Here is a 23,044-nt window from a genome sequence, read left to right as displayed (position 1 = left end):
TTTGTTGATAAAAATATAAATTTTTTTTATTATAGGAACTTGGTTAAATTTTCTCAACATCTAAGAGCTTAAATCGAACTAGTATTAAAGGGCAAATGCGTTAATCATAAACTGACATTTCTGTTAGCAACATGGTTTTCTGAATGTTGTATGTATGTGTATGTACATTTCTGTGTTACTATCATGTTTTAGGAAACTTATTTTAAACTTACAACATTAATAATGTTAATCGTCTATTGAAAAAATGCAATATTATTAATAAATATCAATAATAAACATGTTTCTTTTCTTCAAAAACAGAATCTTTTATTAAGAATAAGCATATTAATCCATAAAGTAAGGATGTTATTTTTTCACATCCACATTAAAAATGTACATATTGTTCATCTTGTGTTAAATTTTTCTAAATGTAAATTTTGATGGTATTCTTCATAACATACAAAATATACTTTACATACAAGAGTAATTGTAAAGAAAATGTGTGCATTGCTTACAATGTTGAAAAATGTCGGCCAATTAAGTTGCTATCATGTTGGACATTGACATAGACCAAAAAATTGTAAACTGTGTTTTCAGAATATTAGAACTAATCTAACCATCAAATTGGTTGGGTAAAAATGTGTTCATAAAATTACAAAAATAAAGGCCATAAAACATATATGTGATCCGTCACTAAGTATAATCACACATGTTTTTTAAATCTTTTCAACTCTGAGTTTGCACATTTTTGGAAATCCCTCTTTTTTAACATTTTGACACATTCATCAGATTTGTTGTTTGATTGTTAAGATTAACAAAAATGTGCATCACAAGTCAACAAGATCTTCTAGTGAAGTAACCTGAGTGTTGCTGAGTATGTTGTTTTGTGTGGCCTCAGAAATGGTATTTTCAGGAATGGAAGCAGTTGTTTGCTGAACAACATTCCTATTACTAGCTACAGTAGTGTGTGGAACAGTCTGTTGCATGCTGGTTTGTCCCAACACATTGCCTGTGGTTGAGTACACCTGTGGATCTACATGGGTAATTGGGTATTGTGTGTGTGTATGTTGTTGACCTTGAGGATAGTTGACTGATGTTTGTAAGTGTGGTGTAGGTAACATAGTTGAGATTGGATAATGAGGCATCATGAATGATTGTGGGTATGTTGAACCTGGAAACAAATTAGGTAAACCACCAATATTTGTGGGTTGAGTAAAGTAACTAGTAGTTTGAGTTGGTTGTAAATTCATATAGTTCATGGGTTGCTGTGAGGTAGCACTTTGTACAGTGCTTAAGGCACCAGTATTGGTTGCAACATACCCTTGTCTAATTGGTGTTGGGAATAACGTACTTGAAGCAATTGAAGGTTGTCCAGATTGTTGTAATAGTGGATTATTGACTATTACAGTTGCCATTGTTGTTTGTGTTGAAATTGTATTTTGATTGTCTGTTGTGTTTGGGACTGTATGTTGTTGCATAATGGTACGCCAATTTTCTATGGCCTCATACACTCTCACTGGTTCCTGTTCTGCCTGACTAGCTGACAGTAGGGTAAGCATAGCAGCTCTTACACGTTCCTGCCTATCTGAAGGAATTTTGGTTAAGCTAGTAGATAAAGACCGACAAAAACGCTCGGCATCTGTTTCTGGAATTAAAGTGTTCATTATGTGAATAATGCGTGTGTCAATTATTTCCGGTAAGGATCTCATTTCCTCAGGTCTGCGGATTCTTCTTGCACGTAGAGGTTGTGGTGCAAAACGTGGAAGTACATTTGTTTGTGTTGATTGTGTAGCTGGTGTGGTTGTTTGTTGCGTTGATGAGCCTTGGGTGTTGGTTTGTGCACTCTCTGTCCCACCCTCATGTGATTCATTTGCTGCATCTTGTTGAGTCTCAGGAATTTCAATGTCTTCTCTGGCAGGTTCTTGTTCTGATGCTGAGGTGGCTGTAGCAGAGGGACCTGCTGTTGGTTCATCATCTGATTCGTCAAGATTATCCTCCGTTCTATAAGAAATGAAAAAACATATTACAATCTTAACATTTATCTTTGTCCAATTATCTTCAGGGGGTTTTTTTTTTTTTTAAAAAAAAAAAAAAACTTACTGTGTAACTTCTAAGATGGGTGCTAGGAAGCTTATTTGTTCATAATAAATATATCTGCGTTTGCGGCCTTGGCTGGATGAGGATGGTATAGGGTTGTACTCCCTTCGGTACTGATCACGGGCTGAACGCCAACGCCTTTTTACCAAGTCAACTGTGGAAAATAAAATAATATGTCACTTGCAACATTCTCCATAAATCTGCACACATTAATTTAAATAATGTTTGCGAAATGTAATATACAATTTAACACAATTATGTTGGTCAAATACTTTGGATTAAATATAATTTATTTAGATATTCTTCATTCAAAAACATGTTTAGACATTCACACATAACCAAATCATATTTCTGAATAATTATATTTTAAGTAATTGTCATCTATATTTAAATTATAATTTGGTGTTTTTGCAATGACATTTGGCTATCAATTACTAGAAATATTATTTGATACATGTAGGTAATGATATTGACATGTCATTTTAAACAATTTTATTTTAAAAAAAAAAAAAAACAAGATTTTCAATTGTGATACTAAATTTAGACTAATACAACAGGGAATTTAAAAACACATGACAGTTTAATCAGTTAATTAAGTAAATTCATGAAGAATTCCAAGTCAGATTACAAATTTAAGTATACTTTGATTTTTGACACTTATGAAAGTTTGGTGATACTATGAAAAAATTGTACAGGAACTCAATATATTGAGTAGTACATATACCAATTCTTCTCATAGGATTTTACACTAAAAGACAACATAACTATGCCAAAACAATCACAGTTTGAAAGTATGAAAAAATCCAAATATAGATATTAAATAAATAACTATAAAAAAATACAACAACTTACCATATTTAGCACGCTTTGCAGGAGAACATCTAGACCATGCATTATTGGGGTACACTTCCTCAGCTACTTGATTCCAATGGCGCTCAACTGTCAGTCGGTCATGGTAACCATCTACACGTGTATCCCATAATGGTGGGTGAGTCTCGACAGCTGTTATAAGTTTCTCCGTGTCCACCCGTGGTGCCATTATTATATTTCGAAGACGAAAGTTTGCTCAAAATAGATCTTGCAATACACAGAACTACAACTTCTTGCTTGCTCACTCCTTCTGCAAATGCACAGTTAGTTTTGTGCAAAAAAATATGTTAGCTACGCCACCTGAAAGTATTTCAGAGTGTAACAAACTTTCTAATTAAAACACGGACACGGACCACACGGATAGCATACGGAGGCCATCCGTATCACGTACGTGTAAACACGGACCCATAGGATTTAATGGATCCGTGAGGACGTGATGCCGGTGGAAAACGGACATGTCAGCGCTTTTTCGACACGCTCAAACGTACGCACGGAACGGACACACGCTCCGTGCGCAAACACTGACGTGAGGCTTTTTAGATTAAAAATAGTATGTCAACATCAGCACGTGTCTCCGGTACGTGCAAAAAATGCCAAAAACGTACCGGAGGCACGGATGTGTGGCGCAGGCCTAAGAGAGTGAAGAGTGTGTTCTTTAACCACTCTAGTTTTCAGACAGCTGTGACCAAACCCAGGGCCTGCCCTGACAAACGCTTTCCAAAGCGTGGTTCTGATGACCGGTTTCCATTTCCACCTGAGGTGCTCAAGGAGTGGTCTCACTCCCCAAAGGTAGCCCGGACCGTTGTGTCGGTGGCTGACGGCACCTCACTTAAGGATTCCACTGACCGTCAGATTGACCTTCTGGCCAAATCTGTGTACGAAGCTGCGGGGGCCGCGTTTTCCCCGACTTTTGCAGCAATGTGGGCTCTCAAAGCCATCTCTGCTTCTCTAGAGGAGATGCATTCCCTCACCAAGGAATCTATGCCTGAGATGGTTACCTTAACTGCTCAGGCTTCAGCCTTTTCATCTTATGCCATGTCTGCCATGCTAGAGGCTGCTCACCGCACTGCGGTGGCTTCAGCTAATTCTCTTGTTATCCGCAGGATTTTGTGGCTTCGAGAGTGGAAGGCAGATGCTTCGTCCAAGAAGTTTCTTGCTGGGCTCCCTTTTGCTGGTTCACGGCTGTTTGGTGAACAGCTGGATGAAATCATTAAAGAAGCTACTGGCGGGAAGAGTACTTCCATGCCACAAACTAAGACCAGGAAACCCGCCCAGGGTAGGAATCAGTCGAGGTTTCGTTCCTTTCGTTCCTCCAACTGGTCATCCTCTAAGCCTTCCGCCTCATCCGCTAACTCAGCCAAGGATCAGAAATCCAACTGCGCCCAAAAGCGCGCCCGCAGAAGACCGCAGGAGGTTCTGCCACTAAGGCAGCTTCCTCATGACTCTCGGCCCGCTCCAGCCACGTCCTTAGTCGGTGGCAGGCTCTCCCACTTTGGCGCCGCTTGGTTAAAGCAGGTCTCCGATCAGTGGGTGAGAGACATCATATCTCACGGCTACAGGATAGAATTCTCTTCCAGCCCTCCAAACAGATTTTTTCTCTCAACTCCCCCCTGCTCCAAGGCCGCCGCCTTCTCGCAGGCCGTGGTGTCCTTGCAGGCAAACGGAGTGATTGTCCCAGTTCCCGCTCAGGAACGGTTCAGAGGTTTCTACTCAAATCTCTTCCTAGTTCCAAAAAAGGACGGTACCTTCCGGCCCATCCTGGATCTCAAGCTTCTCAACAAGCATGTCCGGGTGCGGCATTTTCGCATGGAGTCTCTGCGATCAGTCATTGCCTCTATGACCCAAGGGGAGTTCCTGGCGTCCATCGACATCAGAGATGCCTATCTACATGTGCCAATCGCAGTGTCACATCAGCGTTGGTTACGTTTTGCGATAGGAGAGGATCATTTCCAATTCGTGGCTCTTCCCTTCGGGTTAGCCACGGCCCCTCGGGTATTCACCAAGGTCATGGCGGCAGTGATTGCGGTCCTGCACCTCCAGGGGTTAGCAGTGCTTCCTTATCTGGACGACCTTCTGGTCAAGGGTCCATCCAGCGCAGACTGTCAGCGGAGTGTTTCGCTCACTCTCGCCACCCTAGCCCAATTCGGGTGTATTGTCAATCTTCCCAAATCCACTCTGACTCCGACTCAGAGTCTCACGTACCTAGGGATGCAGTTCGAGACTTTGCCGGCACTTGTGAAGGTGCTCTTAATCAAACAGCAGTCTCTCCGGCTAGCGGTGCGCTCTCTCCTGAGGCCCCGCCGTTATTCCCTCAGGCGCCTGATGCAGGTGCTGGGTCAAATGGTGGCTTCCATGGAGGCGGTTCCCTTTGCCCAGTTCCATCTGCGTCCTCTGCAGCTGGACATTCTCCGCTGTTGGGACAAGCAGCCTTCCTCCTTACAGAGGTTAGTGGCTCTGTCGCCACGGACCAGGACCTCTCTTCAGTGGTGGCTTCGACCCCTCTCCCTGTCCCAAGGGCGCTCCTTCCTGGCCCCGTCCTGGGTGATTCTCACCACGGATGCCAGCCTATCCGGCTGGGGAGCGGTACATCTCCACCACAGAGCTCAGGGCACTTGGACTCCGTCCGAGTCAGCCTTTTCAATCAATGTGCTGGAAACCAGAGCTGTGCTTCTAGCTCTCCTAGCCTTTCACCACCTGTCGGCGGGCAGGCACATTCGAGTCCAGTCAGACAATGCGACAGTGGTTGCCTACATCAATCACCAAGACAGGACACGCAGCCGCCTGGCAATGTTGGAGGTCCAACGCATTCTTCAATGGGCGGAGGACTCCAAGTCCACCATATCCGCAGTCCACATCCCTGGCGTAGAAAACTGGGAGGCAGATTATCTCAGCCGTCAATCCGTGGACGGTGGCGGTGGCAGTGTTTCAGTCAATCTGCCGCAAGTGGGGCACTCCGGACGTGGACCTAATGGCATCCCGTCACAACAACAAGGTTCCGGTTTACGTGGCTCGCTCCCACGATCCTCAGGCCTTCGCCGCGGACGCTCTGGTTCAAGACTGGTCCCAGTTTCGTCTGTCCTACGTGTTTCCCCCTCTAGCTCCCTTGCTCAGAGTCCTGCGCAAGATCAGATGGAGGGCCGTCGAGTCATCCTCATTGCACCGGACTGGCCCAGGCGAGCTTGGTATCCGGACCTGCTCCAACTGTCCGTGGAGATGCCGTGGCATCTTCCGGACCGTCCAGACCTGCTCTCGCAAGGTCCGTTTTTCCGCCCGAATTCTGTGGCACTCAAATTGACAGCGTGGCTCTTGAGTCCTGGATTTTGACGGCTTCTGGTATTCCTCCTGAAGTCATCTCCACTATGACTCGGGCCCGTAAGTCTTCCTCCGTCAAGATCTATCACAGGACTTGGAAAATTTTCCTGTCCTGGTGTCGCTCTTCCGGCCATTCTCCTTGGCCATTTTCGTTGCCGACCCTTCTGTCTTTTTTACAGTCCGGTCTGCAGCTAGGACTGTCCCTCAACTCTCTCAAGGGACAAGTCTCAGCTCTATCAGTGCTGTTCCAGCGGCGTCTCGCCCGGCTGGCTCAGATCCGGACCTTCATGCAAGGTGCGTCTCACATCATTCCGCCTTATCGGCGGCCCTTGGATCCCTGGGACCTTAACTTGGTCCTCACTGTATTGCAGAAACCCCCCTTTGAGCCTCTTAGGGAGGTTTCTTTGTATCGTCTTTCTCAAAAGGTGGCCTTTCTAGTTGCCATAACTTCTCTCAGGAGAGTCTCTGATTTGGCTGCGCTCTCCTCGGAGTCACCTTTTTTTGTTTTTCACCAAGACAAGGTAGTTCTCCGTCCGACCCCAGACTTTCTTCCTAAGGTGGTCTCTCCCTTCCACCTTAACCAGGATATTTCCTTGCCTTCCTTCTGTCCGGCCCCTGTTCATCGCTTTGAGAAAGCGCTGCATACTCTAGATCTGGTGCGTACTCTCCGGATTTATGTGGCTCGCACCGCTGCGCTTAGGCGGTGCACCTCTCTTTTTGTGCTAACCACAGGGCGGCGCAAGGGTCTCTCTGCTTCTAAGCCGACCTTGGCCCGCTGGATTAGATCGACCATTTCGGACGCCTACCAGAGTACTCAGGTGCCTCCCCCGCCGGGGATCAAAGCACACTCGACCAGAGCTGTCGGTGCCTCTTGGGCTTTTAGGCACCAGGCTACGGCTCAACAAGTCTGTCAGGCTGCCACTTGGACTAGCCTGCATACCTTTTCGAAGCACTACCAAGTGCATGCTCATGCTTCGGCAGATGCGAGCTTGGGCAGACGCATCCTTCAGGCGGCTGTCGCCCACTTGTGAAGTTAGGCTCCGCCTACTTCTTAGTTTTTTCTGTTTATTCCCACCCAGGGACAGCTTTAGAACGTCCCATGGTCTGGGTCTCCCAAAGGAACGATAAAGAAAAAGAGAATTTTGTTACTTACCGTAAATTCTTTTTCTTATAGTTCCGTATTGGGAGACCCAGCTCCCTCCCTGTTGCCTGTTGGCAATTTTCTTGTTCCGTGTGTTATCACCGGCTGTTGTCGTGGACAGAGTCTCCGGTTGTTCCGGTTCTTACTCGGTTCTACTTGTGGGTGGCTATTCTCCTTCAGCTTTTGCACTAAACTGGCTAGGACTGGCTACCAGGGGGTGTATAAGCTCAGAGGGAGGAGCTACACTTTTAAGTGTAGTACTTTGTGTGTCCTCCGGAGGCAGAAGCTAAACACCCATGGTCTGGGTCTCCCAATACGGAACTATAAGAAAAAGAATTTACGGTAAGTAACAAAATTCTCTTTATTTATTTATTTTTTTTCTTCTTTACAGTACAGTTATAGCGGCCGAGCGCTCAGCTGAGAGCCCTGACATGCCGCTGGCATGTGACAGCTCTCAGCTGAGCGCCCTGACTTGCCGGCGGCCGAGCGCTCAGCTGAGCGCCCTGACATGCCGCCGGCATGTGACAGCTCTCAGCTGAGAGCCCTGACATGCCGGCGGCAAAGCGCTCAGCTAAGCGCCCTGACTTGCCGGCGGCAAAGCGCTCAGCTGAGCGCCCTGACATGCCGGTGGCTTAGCGCTCAGCTGAGAGCTGACACATGCCGGCGGTCGGGCGCTCAGCTGAACGCTCGGCTACCGAGAAATGTTGAAATGTTGCAGTAATGTTGTCCGTGGTCCATCAGGACCATGGACAACATACAAAATCACGCAGCCTCAGTGCCCTCATGTGCAGCCGCTGGTGGTTAAGTTTCCTTAACTTGCGGTACACTTAGGGCGCAATCGCGGCAAGTCCCCATACGGTACATTGCATGGAGACTTGCTGCGATTGCTGTGGGATTTTTTCCAATATAAGACATACCCCGAAAGTTAGACATAGTGGCACTTTTGGGGGTAAAAAGAATGTAAGACACTGTCTTACTTTCGGGGAAACACGGTATTAGAAAGGAGCTAAAGGATCAGCTGAAAAAGAAGACTGCAGCCAAATAAACATACCAAACCTCCAAAATTACAAGGGCAGATCTAGTACCATCCAGGCCGGGGCAAGTAGGGGTAGTGGACCAAGTGTGGGTGAATACCCCACGCGTATCGCTGCTCTTCAGTAGCTTTCTCAAGGGCAGAACATAAACATAACTAACACAAGTGTGCTATTTAAAGGTGAAGTGGCAAGTAAACAATATAAATCACCTGTGTATGCAGCAGGAGTCCGGAGCCAGCACGTAGTCTTAGGGTGCTTTACACGCTGCGACATCGCTAGCGATCTCGTTAGCGATGTAACACTCCAGATCGCACATACGATCTGCCGAGATCGCACATGTGACCGGCGCTACAAAAAATGACCTATGTGCGATGTCGGCAAATCTTATCTGCGATCTGGTGTGTCACATCGCTAACGAGATCGATAGCGATGTTGCAGCATGTAAAGCACTCTGGAGACAAAGGTGAACGAGGCGTTACCACGGATACCAAAAATGCTAGATCACTGCTCATGTGCTATAAAGGCACTTATTATGCCTGCGTGGTGAGCCCAATCGTTGTCAGGGCAACCAGTCCACGCATGGTTCATGCTCCAAGTCCAGACATGAAAAAGTGCTGTAAGATTTTTTAACCAGCGCTGAGCCAGACTGCACATTTATTTAGTTATTTATTTAACCATGTTTAGAAAGATAACCACGAAACGAGCAGGAGGCTCGGAAAGGAGGGGATTCTTTTGTTATTACAGAAAGTGCTGAAATTCACCAGTCAAAGCATACAACCACTTTCCAGGTGGGGCCCTCCCCCAAAAAGACATTCACACATTCAAACCAGTAAAACCCAGCACATATGTGCACAGCAGTGTACAGAGTATATACAAACAGGGAGGACACAAAAAGATTAATGAAAAATCAAATCATTGGGCACACAGCCAAGCCTATAAATTATCGACAATATCTTTTGGAGGCAGTCCAAAATGTACAGTGCCTACAAGTAGTATTCAACCCCCTGCAGATTTAGCAGGTTTACACATTCGGAATTAACTTGGCATTGTGACATTTGGACTGTAGATCAGCCTGGAAGTGTGAACTGCACTGCAGCAAAAAAGAATGTTATTTCTTTTTTTATTTTTATTTTTTAAATTGTGAAAAGTTTATTCAGAGGGTCATTTATTATTCAACCCCTCAAACCACAAGAATTCTGTTTGGTTCCCCTAAAGTATTAAGAAGTATTTCAGGCACAAAGAACAATGAGCTTCACATGTTTGGATTAATTATCTCTTTTTCCAGCCTTTTCTGACTAATTAAGACCCTCCCCAAACTTGTGAACAGCACTCATACTTGGTCAACATGGGAAAGACAAAGGAGCATTCCAAGGCCATCAGAGACAAGATCGTGGAGGGTCACAAGGCTGGCAAGGGGTACAAAACCCTTTCCAAGGAGTTGGGCCTACCTGTCTCCACTGTTGGGAGCATCATCCGGAAGTGGAAGGCTTATGGAACTACTGTTAGCCTTCCACGGCCTGGACAGCCTTTGAAAGTTTCCACCCGTGCCGAGGCCAGGCTTGTCCGAAGAGTCAAGGCTAACCCAAGGACAACAAGGAAGGAGCTCTGGGAAGATCTCATGGCAGTGGGGACATTGGTTTCAGTCAATACCATAAGTAACGGGGATCCAAAATGGCCGCTGGTGAGGGCAGACGTGGATGTGGGAGCGCCTGAACCATCATCGGACATCCTGCTCCTAGACGGAAAATACAGCCGTCCGGCTCCCCCATCCACGTCCCTAGAACACCCCAGGAGAGGAGAGACCCTCATTTTCTATCTGGCCCCTCTGGGACACCCTCCAGGAGCCCTCCGACACTGGGACCGGGCAGGCCGCTGAAGGCGGCAGGGTCCAAGAAGCGTGACCTCTGAGGACCGCGGACTCCCGGAGGACGCCTACGGACCACCAGCGGGAGCTAAGAGAGTGAACCGGGAACCGGGGGCCTGACTGCCCTCGCCCCCCTTCGTCCCGGATCAAGGTACTGCCAACTCGCCGCTCAGTGAAGCGACAGGAGACGCGCCGCTGCCATTTTGGGAGAACACGCTGGGCCGGAGGATCTCACAGGCTGCGGGAGCAAAGCGGTCGGCCAGCGGGGAACGTGAGTCCCGTCACTCACCAGATCTGTCGGCGTGGCCGGAGCGGAGGTGACGGAGGGCTGCGTGGGATCCTGGGGAGGCCGCTTGGAGTACCTGGGACCGAGCTGGAGGTCACGCGGCGGCTGCGAGCGGCGCTCCAGTGAAGTCTGCGGCACCCGGGGAGAAGACCTGGTGGTGAGTGAGCGGTACCTCTTGGTCCGGTCCTGCGCCCGCTCCTCAGCCGTTCCGGACACCCCCGGTGAGCCCTGAATCCATCCCATAAGGCCACACAGGCCCGACCGCGGCGCCCGGCGTCCCAGCGTCCCCCCCCCTCCATAGCACCCCCGCGTGGATCAGTAGCCGACCATCTTGCTGAGTGCTGGGCCGCAGGGACTGCAGGGGCCAGTGCAGAGGGGGAGACGCCGGATTAAATCCCCTCATATTGAAAATTGGCCTGGTGGGGGTGAAGAAGGGGGAACGGATCGCCGTTGAAGGAGACCCACCCTCCACACCTCAGAGAAACCAAGAATCAAGAGGGGAAGATCTGTGCCCCCCCTTACAACAGGGTGCTCGGTCGCCGCACAATCGGCCTGTCACACCTGGGCTGGGGACAGGTGGTCTCTTTGGGATCCAGCTCCACACACCTGCCCGGGCCCCGAGGCAACCAGAGAAGTCTCATAGTGGGGTCGGTATAGAGAGTGGTCTCGCAGAAGTACCCCTAGCATAGAGACACTCTCTTCCTTCCTCCTTCCCCCTATCTAGGGGCGTACAATGTTCTAGACTCAGTGCTGTCTGGAGGGAGTAGGGTGGCCTAACCCCTACTATTCATTCTCTCAAGCATAATACCACACATGTCTGACTCTAACATGGTCAAAATCGGCAACGCTCGAGCCAGCTCTCTGCCCAGACCAGTTAAAACCACTACCCAGGCTGATGTCGATAAGTTTCTCAAAAAACATCTACATACAGCTGATTCTAAAACAGGCAGCCCCCAAAGCATGTCTACTAATGATGTACAAGACATGGATGACGACGAAAGTGACACTGAAGGTGCAGATAACAGCAAGAATCTCCCCATCTCAAGATCTTTTATAAAACGGATCCTCAAAAATGCGCTGGAACCGGTAGCAAGGGAACTGTCAGATATTAAACAAGAAATCGTCCAAATTGGACACAGAGTGGAAACCCTGGAAGCTGCCCAAGCCACATTAACCTCCACTTCCAACACTGTCATCTCCTGTCTTCGCCAACAGGAGGACAACATCAATCAAATTCATGCCATCCTGGAAGATCATGAAAACAGAGAAAGGCGAAACAACCTCAGACTAAAGGAACTCCCAGAATCGGTGGCAAATGAAGCTTTGATCACGACCTTACAGGGCATCTTTTCTGATCTGTTGGACTCTGACTCTGACCCTGCTCCAACTTTGGAACTGATAAGAGCTCATAGATCATTGAGACCCCGTCCCAAACAAGGGGATCCACCAAGGGATGTCATATGCCGCTTCCTGGATTACCGAGTTAAAGAACTTATTATTAAAAAAGCCAGAGAAACGGAGTCTATAAGCCATGAAGGCTCTAAAATTTTGATTTTCTTTGACCTTGCTTCCACCACCCTGACCAAAAGGAGATTGCTACAACCCTTCACAACAGTGTTACGCCAACGCCAGTTTCCGTACCGCTGGTTATTTCCATTTGGCATCGCTATATCTGCTAATGGAAAACACTATCAAGCCAAAACTTCTGCGGAGATAAGACGGATTTGTGAAGATTTGGGGATCACGCTGGAGAAATACCCGGAGATTGAACTCCATCGTTCGACATCTACACTACAAATGCTTCCAGACCCGACACCATGGCATAGCCTCACCCCAAAGACCCACAGATCCAGACGCAAAGCAGCGAAGAAACTCCAGATAAACTCTGAAGGCGAGCCCCCATGAAGGGGCCTTCGATTGGATCTATTGTTGCACACTACTGTTTATGCTAGTTATAACATGAAGTCACTATAGGGGTTTCGCGCCTTTTGCTCCCTCTTGATGCACACTCTTATTTGTTTGAATTTCAAATAGTTGAAAATGTTGATTCTAATACCCTGTCCTCCTCTGAATCTCTCTCTACCCCCCAATCTCTTTATCTTTTCTTCTCTTCCAATGGTCATAGGTCTGGTCCACTCATCCCGACGGAAAAAGAACAGATGGTCCTCCCGCAGGTATTACCATGGCATCACATCATAAGGTATTTACGGTAATAAGCCTTAACGCACATGGGTTAAATTCCCCCATACAAAGGTCACAGACCCTACATAGCCTACATAAGAAGCATGCAGACATGATCTTCCTTCAAGAAACGCTTTTCCGAGATGGCAAAATCCCAAACTTTAGCAAGGCACACTACAACACCTGGTTCCATGCCCCCTCCCCACATAAAGGTTCTAGAGGGGTCTCTATAGCCATTGCTAAAGATATACCCTTCCTAGCTCGAGATGTCGCCATTGACCCAGAGGGACGGTTCATTTTCGTCAAGGGTATATTAGCCGGCTCTATAGTAACCCTAGGGAATGTATACGCCCCAAATGTCAAACAGATCCGCTGGTTGATTTCCACACTTAAAAAATTTCGGGCTTTTTCAGAAGGTACCCCAATACTTTGCGGGGATTTTAATGTGGCTTTGGAACCTAAACTAGATTCCACTGCAAAGAAAAACCACCTCTCTCTAAGGGACCTATCTCGGATTAAATGCTCTCTTCTTTCCCTCTCTCTGATAGATATCTGGCGTTATCAACATCCCACAACCAAAGACTATACATTCTTCTCTAATCCCCATAAATCATACCACAGACTTGACTACATTTTTCTACCTAGACATCTACTACCTAATGTCAAAGACACAGAGATCCAATCAACTCCCTACTCTGACCATTCTTATGTCTCAGTCAGTTTCTCACTCCTGAGGCCGTATTGGCTTCACCGTACATGGAGATTGAATGAATCAATTCTCTCCTCGGAAGAAAATAAGAAGCGCATATCTTAATGTCTCCGTAATTATTTTGCAGAGAACAAGTCACCAGATATAGCGGCTCCAATGTTGTGGGAAGCACATAAGGCGGTCATTAGGGGAGAGTTGATCTCCATTTACTCACACCTCAACAAGCAGAGGAAATTGTTTCTGCAGACTTTGTATGCTGAGATCGCCACGCTGGAGGCTCAGCATAAGAAGTCTCTTTCCCAACAGACACTAGAACAACTGACCGCGAAACGTGTGGAACTTAGGGACATACTCAATAAACAGTCGGCAAAATTTTATCTTGGATGGAGGAACCGTATGTTCCTACATGGGGATAAAGCCTCTAAACTTATGATGTCCCTGATAAAGAAAAGACAAGCTCGCACTTTTATACATGTAATTAAAACCGCTCAGGGCCAACGTACGCAAGACTATTCCCAAATCTCGGACGAGTTCCTTCGATTCTATAAAAATTTATATCAAATTCGGCCGGAAGAGTCGGCAACGGAGAAAGACAAGAGGAAATGCGGTATACAAAGCTACTTAGCTAAATTAAATCTTCCGAAGCTTTCCAAATTACAACAGGCATCCCTGGAAAAAACGTTCTCCCGAGCTGAGGTTCAGTCCATCCTGTCCAGAAGCCCCATGGGAAAGGCACCAGGTCCAGATGGCCTTCCCATCATCTATTATAAAAAATTCTTTGACATCCTGGGGGATCACCTTCTGGCATCATGCAACGCTCTGCTACTCGGCGACCCCATACCCAAGCAAGCACTGGAGGCGCATATTTCATTAATACACAAAGACGGGAAAGATCCGGAGTGTTGTGGAAACTACAGGCCCATCTCACTCCTGAATGTGGATCTAAAGATATATGCTAGCTTAATTGCTAACCGAGTGGCGGATATCCTTCCTGATCTCATCTCTCCAGAACAATCTGGTTTTGTTAGGGGTAGAGAGGGGAAGGATAACGCGCTAAGAATAATAAATTTAATGCAACACACCAGGATCCATAAGCTGCCTCTGGTGCTGCTGGGAACGGACGCCGAGAAGGCGTTTGATAGGGTGGACTGGACCTTCTTGCAGGCCAGGATTAAGATAAACAATACTCTTACCGACCCCCTTGACATTAAAAATGGCACAAGGCAGGGATGCCCCTTGCCGATGACTTGTTGGTGGTGATGTCTAGACCGGAGAGGGGTTTCCCTGCCTTTATGAAATTATTAGAGGAATATGGCCACTGGTCTAATTTCAAAATTAACCTATCTAAATCAGAAGCATTAAGCATTAATATCACCAGTAAAGTTACTAAATCTCTCCAAAACTCGTTTCCTTTTCGATGGCCAAATAGCCACATAACATACCTGGGCATCAAGCTAGGGAAAACCTTCAAGCCCTTGTTTGATCTCAATTACAAGCCCCTTCTCCCTAATCTTACCGCACAAATATCCGCGTGGAAGGCTCCCTTTCTTATGTGGATGGGCCGGAAAAACTTAATTAAAAGCATTATACTCCCAAAGTTTATCTACCTAACTATCAAATGTTGCCCATACCAATTCCCACAGCATTTCTCTCTCAATGTAATTCTTTAATCTCCAACTACGTCTGGAACAAACTTAAACCGAGAATCAACTTCCACACATTAAACCTTCCAAAAGATAAAGGGGGCATGGGATTACCCAATATATCGCTATATTACCAAGCCGCCGTCCTTTCCAGAACGGTGGACTGGATCAGAAACCCACCGAGTAAACTGTGGATATCTATAGAAGAATACCTAGCCCCCTCCCCTCTGCGAGCTATGTTACTTTCCCCCCCCTAACCGGAAAGATAAAAGAACCCTTACGAATGAACTAACGAGAACTCTTTTGCAAAAATGGAAGGAAAATAGGGAGATGTTGGCTCGACCTCTCTCCCCCCTAACCCTAGTTTCCGACATACTAGACGCCGATGTAAACCAAGCCGTGTCCTCGAAGTCCACATTCCTAACCAACGTAACTGTTCCGGTGGCTGATCTTTTGGTAGATGGCTCTTTGATATCTAAACAAGAGATGTGTACGAATCCCCTTCTCTCTAAGCTCACATTTCTCCATCATACGAAATTAAAACACGTGATCCACCCATTATTACCCCATACTCATCTCGACAGACCTCTAACTACATTTGAATCTTACTGCATGCAAACCCGGGCCCCCAGGAAAATTCTTTCTAATCTATACCATACTCTGCTCACAAAAAAACTGGTGGTGAAGAGAGCATATATACTAAAATGGGAAAGGGACCTGAAAACTACATTTTCTGATTCACAAACGAGCCAAATTTATAGCACCTCACACGGTCCGTCGTGTTGTGTGAGAGTTCAAGAGAATTTTTTCAAAGTGATTACGAGATGGTACATTGTCCCCACCTCGTCTAGTACGTGGAGTTCCTCCACCTCAGATCAATGCTGGCGCTGTGAGAGGGACAAGGGAACATATTTGCACGTGTGGTGGACATGTCCGATGGTCCAGACCTTCTGGCGGACAGCATCACAGTTAATATTTGACCTCACAGGCAAAAAGGGGGTTCTGGACCCTAGAAATTTGCTTCTGAACTTCCCAATGTGGCCCAAAGATAAAGCTACTTCGAAACTAGCTTCATTTGTGGGCTCAGCTTGTAAACTCCTTATTGCTCAACTGTGGCGCACAACGAAAATTCCCTCTCTCACGCAGCTTGTGCTGAAAATTGATCAATTATACCATGTTGAAGAACTTTCAGCCCTATCTAGTCAAAATATGCTCTCTTTCCTCCAGGTATGGAACGCATGGCAGACCTATAAGTCTAAACCCCAATTTCTAGTTGTCACCTCACAGTAGGCAACATAGTGTACTTCAGGCCGCCTCACCCTCCCACTAGCAAGTTGAACGACGGCCTGCAGGTCATTATGTCCACGGTAGGATTAGACCTATGACCAAATTCTCTTCCCTTCTTCCTGTCTCTTCTATCCCCTCTCTCTATTCGCTTCCTGAGATTGCTGACTCGACTCTTATCTGAACTTCAAGTGAAACAACCTCGCTTACCTTTACTCAAGCTATCCCCCCCTCTTCTCTCTTCTCTTCTCTTCTTTTTCTAGTTCCTTTGTTATTCAAGATTAGAAAACTGTTTCATGTTAATCCAGAAACCAGGCTGACAACTTAGATTGATCTTCCCTATTGCCTGCTGGATAAGCCTAATGATGTCTGGCTTAGGTCAGATTTTGTACAGGTGCTAAGTGTCATGGAGACATAGGGGAAGTCTTTGTAACAATTGTAACAATCGTACCAATATTAGTTAAGTCTGCGTCTTCTGTTGACTATGTATTCACTTTTTTTTTGCCTTAATAAACAAAACATTAAAACAAACAATACCATAAGTAACGTACTCCACTGCAATGGTCTCCGTTCCACACGAGCCCGTAAGGTACCTTTACTTTCAAAGCGTCATGTCAAGGCTCGTCTACAGTTTGCTCATGATCACTTGGAGGACTCTGAGACAGACTGGTTCAAGGTTCTCTGGTCTGATGAGACCAAGATCGAGATCTTTGGTGCCAACCACACACGTGACGTTTGGAGACTGTATGGCACTGCATACGACCCCAAGAATACCATCCCTACAGTCAAGCATGGTGGTGGCAGCATCATGCTGTGGGGCTGTTTCTCAGCCAAGGGGCCTGGCCATCTGGTCCGCATCCATGGGAAGATGGATAGCACGGCCTACCTGGAGATTTTGGCCAAGAACCTCCGCTCCTCCATCAAGGATCTTAAGATGGGTCGTCATTTCATCTTCCAACAAGACAACGACCCAAAGCACACAGCCAAGAAAACCAAGGCCTGGTTCAAGAGGGAAAAAATCAAGGTGTTGCAGTGGCCTAGTCAGTCTCCTGACCTTAACCCAATTGAAAACTTGTGGAAGGAGCTCAAGATTAAAGTCCACATGAGACACCCAAAGAACCTAGATAACTTGGAGAAGATCTGCATAGAGGAGTGGGCCAAGATCACTCCAGAGACCTGTGCCGGCCTGATCAGGTCTTATAAAAGACAATTATTAGCTGTAATTGCAAACAAGGGTTATTCCACAAAATATTAAACCTAAGGGTTGAATAATAATTGACCCACACTTTTATGTTGAAAATTTATTAAAATTTAACTGAGCAACATAACTTGTTGGTTTGTAAGATTTATGCATCTGTTAATAAATCCTGCTCTTGTTTGAAGTTTGCAGGCTCTAACTTATTTGCATCTTATCAAACCTGCTAAATCTGCAGGGGGTTGAAGACTACTTGTAGGCACTGTATATACCAGACAAGTCAATCCTCAGAGAAGGCGTATACGACACAAATGTCGCAGAGCCATCCGGTGCACTCCTTGGTCAAAGCCATTAGTAGATCCAAATATAAAAGTCCCGCTATAGAATCAAGGGAGAACTAAAAGTCCTTGAATGGATCAGTTCAATGGACGTCCTTCATAACTTCGGGCACAAACCAAAATATGGTCTTCATATCCGGGATGATAACAGGTTTAACCGCTCCAACTCGAAGAGTATTAACAGGTTCAAGGGGGTCCAAAGAAGAGGTAGCCACTAGCAAAATTCAGGTCCTCGTGATGAAAAAACAGGAACAGGGCCGCATAATGGAGATATCCAGAACCAATAAAATGCCTAAAACAGTAATAGACAAAGATTAATTAAAAAGTTTCATAGAAACCATTGAACAAAATCTCCTCGTTTATGCCATGAGGTGCAAGGCTGCTAAGCAAATAAATCCATTTAGATTCCCGTCGTAGCAATTCCTTGCCCACATCGCCACCCCTGATGCCCTGGTTAACAGCGTCAACCACAAGGACCTTAAGGCTTCTGGTACGACATCCATGGTGTGTAAGAAAATGCATAGCCACGGATGAGATGGTCTTACCTTTTTTCAAATCCCCTTTTGCTGTGTTGATGTTAGAAATATGCTGCTGCATTCTCCGTTGCAGCTCCTGAGTGGTTTGACCCACATAAAGTTTGGGGCAATCACATTTCAGCACATAAACCACATTCTTAGAGCGGCAGTTGTGTTAGGACTGACAAACATCCTGTCCAGGAGGAATAGATAGAGAGAATCGGTCTCCCGAAACCATAAATTGGCACACTGTACATTCCCCACAGGGGAAAGTTCCAAACAACTTAATACCACTACCTAGGCTCTGGGTCTGTCTCCGGAAGTGACTCGAGGTTAAGAAAGATTTCATATTCCTTTCCCTCCGGGCGATCATTTTAGGTTTCTCAGAAATGAATGCACGGAGTTTTTCCTCACTCCGGAGGATACCCCAATTGTTGTTGAGGATTTTATAAACATCATGCCACTGGTTATGATACTGCAATATTAAGCTGACTGTTCCAGCCTTCGTCCGATTTTTGATTCCAGCGCATCCTCCTGGTTCATATTGTATGTCGTCTGATAGGCTGTAGATATAGCTTGTCTTGGGTGACCCCTTGCTTTGAATCTGTCGGAAAGATCAAGTGCATGATTATGAAAATCCTCCAGTCTGCTGCAATTTCTCCTGACCCTCAAAAATTGTCCTTTAGGTATCGCATTCCGGACATGTGGAGGGTGAAAACTGGAGTAATGCAGCAGACTGTTGGCAGCAGTGGGCTTTCTAAAGAGTGACGTGGTTAGAGACTCACCCTCCAAATTGATCCTCAGTTCCAAAAAATCCACCGAAACAGTTGATATGGTCTTGGTTAACTTGATGTTTAAATCATTCTGATTAAGTTCCCGTATGAACTCCTCACACAGATCAAAGGACCCTGTCCACAAAAACAGGACATCATCTATGAATCTGTACCATTTTAGCACAAACTTGTTGTAAAGGTCCATAGTAGATACACTGGTATGTTCCCACCATTCTAGAAATGCGTTGGCATAAGTTGGTGCACAACACGCTCCCATCACGGTCCCAGCTTTGTTTGTAAAAGGTCCTATCAAATGTGAAGTAACTTTTCTCCAACACCATTTTCAAAAGTTACAAAAGAAACGAATCATGCAATCGATCTCCCGTGCTCTGTTGGTTCAAAAAGAAAGCCACAGCCTGAATCCCCAGATCGTGACTTATGCACGTATATAAGGACTCCACGTCACTGGATGTGATATCAGTAGCCGGAACAGGAATATGGATAGAAGGGTCCAGTTGTTTCACATATCTTCTATTGCCATAATGGGACACTTATACGCCTTACCATTGGCATGGTCTGATCTATCCCTCTGAAACTTACTTTTCTTCCCCTTCACTACATCCTTCTCAAATAGATCAATAATTGTTTTCAGTTTCTTCTTAAATGGCAGAACCACATCCTCCTGATTTAAAGATTCCAGTGATTGTTCCTTGGCCCTAATCTCCTCCTTAAGCTTAATCAGCAACTTTTGATCATGTTCAACCAACATGTCCAACAAAATAGTTGAACACCTTTGTAGACCCTGTTCCCAATCACATTTGAAAGTGGGGTCGGCTTACCAGGCCGGAAAAATCTGTATTCTCAAGCCCCTAGGGATGATCTTCAACAATTTATATTCCTCCAAACTGCGTATATTCCACTAGATTTTAATCAAACGCTTATGTAAATTAATAAGGTCACTCATGAATTTTTGTGTGGGATCATCTACAGAAATTGTATTACCAGGTAAGGATATCTCCTCCCCAAAGCCAAACATGCTACCTGCTTGATTGCTCCAAGTTGCCTCTCTGGCATCCAAATCCATGCTGCAATAGGGTGATAATATAATTAGATAAGATAGTAAATCCGCTATTTATATAAAGCCAAGGTGTGCCGCCTCCCTGAAGTTGGTGGAATTCCACCAAAAAGAGCTGAGACAAAGAGAGTAGAGGGATGGCACCACCTAAAAATAGGACCTCCTAGGTACACAATATATTCATGGCTAAAAAAAGAAGATAAAAGACGTGTCTAATAAAACGGGATCACCACATATATGGTATCAAAAAACAAATCTCTTTTTATTATTTAACAAATCACACATAAAAAGCCACACATGACATAGAATACACCAAATACAAAAAATACATAATGACAATTCCGGACATCTAAAAGCAATTAAAAGCAAAATTGCACTTGAGTACAACCCACATTAGAGTACTGGTTTTGGTCCAAACCTAATAAACCACAATTAAATATATACACACAAGCCCTAAAATATCCCTGTGATCAAACCACAAAAAAAGGTTTTGCAGATGGATAGAATAATTAAAGCTGACAGCCTATGCAAAGAAAGCCTGCAAACATATCAACATGAAAAAATGCAATGAAAGACTAGAAACAAAGAGGAAAGGAGTTTTACAGGATAATATAAAAGTCTTTATTAATGTAGAATATTAAAACCAATACAAATACATAAATACAGTGATGTTGTTATAATAAGACCTACATACAAATGACAACAGTGTAAGGAGAAGTGGGCTGGGCTAAGCCTGGACCAGCGCTGAAAAATGCACCGCCTCTACACTCCTGGAGTATACCCTCCCAACAATTGGAACAGTCGAAATGGCTAAACTGTAGATCCCAGCGGGAGAGGGAGAGGAGAGGTATATTTACCAGTGAGGGTGACAGCGCTGGAGCAAGCAGGCGGTAGGAGGGAGCCCCCAGGAACATCTGACGTACGTTTTGCAGAACTATACTCGCTTATCCATGATTAATTTTAAACACTGGGGACGATTGGACATGCAATGGCACCAATCATAAGTATGACTACCAATGCAAACATGTGGGATATATATGAGGATGCTAGGGCGAAACACGTGTCGGCGTCTGGACGTGGACGTGGTATTGGGACCATATACTTGGCAGGTATAGTGTTCATATTGTGGTTGTATATATGTCTTTTCAGTGACACAGTAAAGCAGCCTTTTCCAGGTATTTCTGGTTATACACCTCATGCATTGCTCATTACTATGTGCTTTGCATGATATGTATATACAGTTAGGTCCAGAAATATTTGGACAGTGACACAATTTTCGCGAGTTGGGCTCTGCATGCCACCACATTGGATTTGAAATGAAACCTCTACAACAGAATTCAAGTGCAGATTGTAACGTTTAATTTGAAGGTTTGAACAAAAATATCTGATAGAAATTGTAGGAATTGTACACATTTCTTTACAAACACTCCACATTTTAGGAGGTCAAAAGTAATTGGACAAATAAACCAAACCCAAACAAAATATTTTTATTTTCAATATTTTGTTGCGAATCCTTTGGAGGCAATCACTGCCTTAAGTCTGGAACCTATGGACATCACCAAACGCTGGGTTTCCTCCTTCTTAATGCTTTGCCAGGCCTTTACAGCCGCAGCCTTCAGGTCTTGCTTGTTTGTGGGTCTTTCCGTCTTAAGTCTGGATTTGAGCAAGTGAAATGCATGTTCAATTGGGTTAAGATCTGGTGATTGACTTGGCCATTGCAGAATGTTCCACTTTTTTGCACTCATGAACTCTTTGGTAGCTTTGGCTGTATGCTTGGGGTCATTGTCCATCTGTACTATGAAGCGCCGTCCGATCAACTTTGCGGCATTTGGCTGAATCTGGGCTGAAAGTATATCCCGGTACACTTCAGAATTCATCCGGCTACTCTTGTCTGCTGTTATGTCATCAATAAACACAAGTGACCCAGTGCCATTGAAAGCCATGCATGCCCATGCCATCACGTTGCCTCCACCATGTTTTACAGAGGATGTGGTGTGCCTTGGATCATGTGCCGTTCCCTTTCTTCTCCAAACTTTTTTCTTCCCATCATTCTGGTACAGGTTGATCTTTGTCTCATCTGTCCATAGAATACTTTTCCAGAACTGAGCTGGCTTCATGAGGTGTTTTTCAGCAAATTTAACTCTGGCCTGTCTATTTTTGGAATTGATGAATGGTTTGCATCTAGATGTGAACCCTTTGTATTTACTTTCATGGAGTCTTCTCTTTACTGTTGACTTAGAGACAGATACACCTACTTCACTGAGAGTGTTCTGGACTTCAGTTGATGTTGTGAACGGGTTCTTCTTCACCAAAGAAAGTATGCGGCGATCATCCACCACTGTTGTCATCCATGGACGCCCAGGCCTTTTTGAGTTCCCAAGCTCACCAGTCAATTCCTTTTTTCTCAGAATGTACCCGACTGTTGATTTTGCTACTCCAAGCATGTCTGCTATCTCTCTGATGGATTTTTTCTTTTTTTTCAGCCTCAGGATGTTCTGCTTCACCTCAATTGAGAGTTCCTTAGACCGCATGTTGTCTGGTCACAGCAACAGCTTCCAAATGCAAAACCACACACCTGTAATCAACCCCAGACCTTTTAACTACTTCATTGATTACAGGTTAACGAGGGAGACGCCTTCAGAGTTAATTGCAGCCCTTAGAGTCCCTTGTCCAATTACTTTTGTTCCCTTGAAAAAGAGGAGGCTATGCATTACAGAGCTATGATTCCTAAACCCTTTCTCCGATTTG

General features: G+C 45.4%; 1 protein-coding gene across 1 annotated transcript in view; it reads right to left on the bottom strand.

The window, feature by feature from the left end:
- Positions 1 to 308: 308 nt before the first annotated feature.
- The window catches only part of LOC142312184 (uncharacterized), a 203,625-nt gene continuing 180,889 nt past the window's right edge, over positions 309 to 23,044 (bottom strand). The window contains exons 11-12 of the mRNA XM_075351086.1: positions 2,080 to 2,230; positions 309 to 1,980 (exon numbers count right to left, since the gene is read on the bottom strand). Of these exons, the coding sequence (XP_075207201.1) occupies positions 807 to 1,980; positions 2,080 to 2,230 (1,325 nt within the window). The 3' untranslated portion in view covers positions 309 to 806. The remainder of the gene's footprint in view (positions 1,981 to 2,079; positions 2,231 to 23,044) is intronic.

Source organism: Anomaloglossus baeobatrachus, chromosome 5 (genome assembly GCF_048569485.1).
Source record: "Anomaloglossus baeobatrachus isolate aAnoBae1 chromosome 5, aAnoBae1.hap1, whole genome shotgun sequence".
NCBI classification, from domain to species: domain Eukaryota; kingdom Metazoa; phylum Chordata; class Amphibia; order Anura; family Aromobatidae; genus Anomaloglossus; species Anomaloglossus baeobatrachus.
This window is presented reverse-complemented; position numbering and strand designations above follow the sequence as displayed.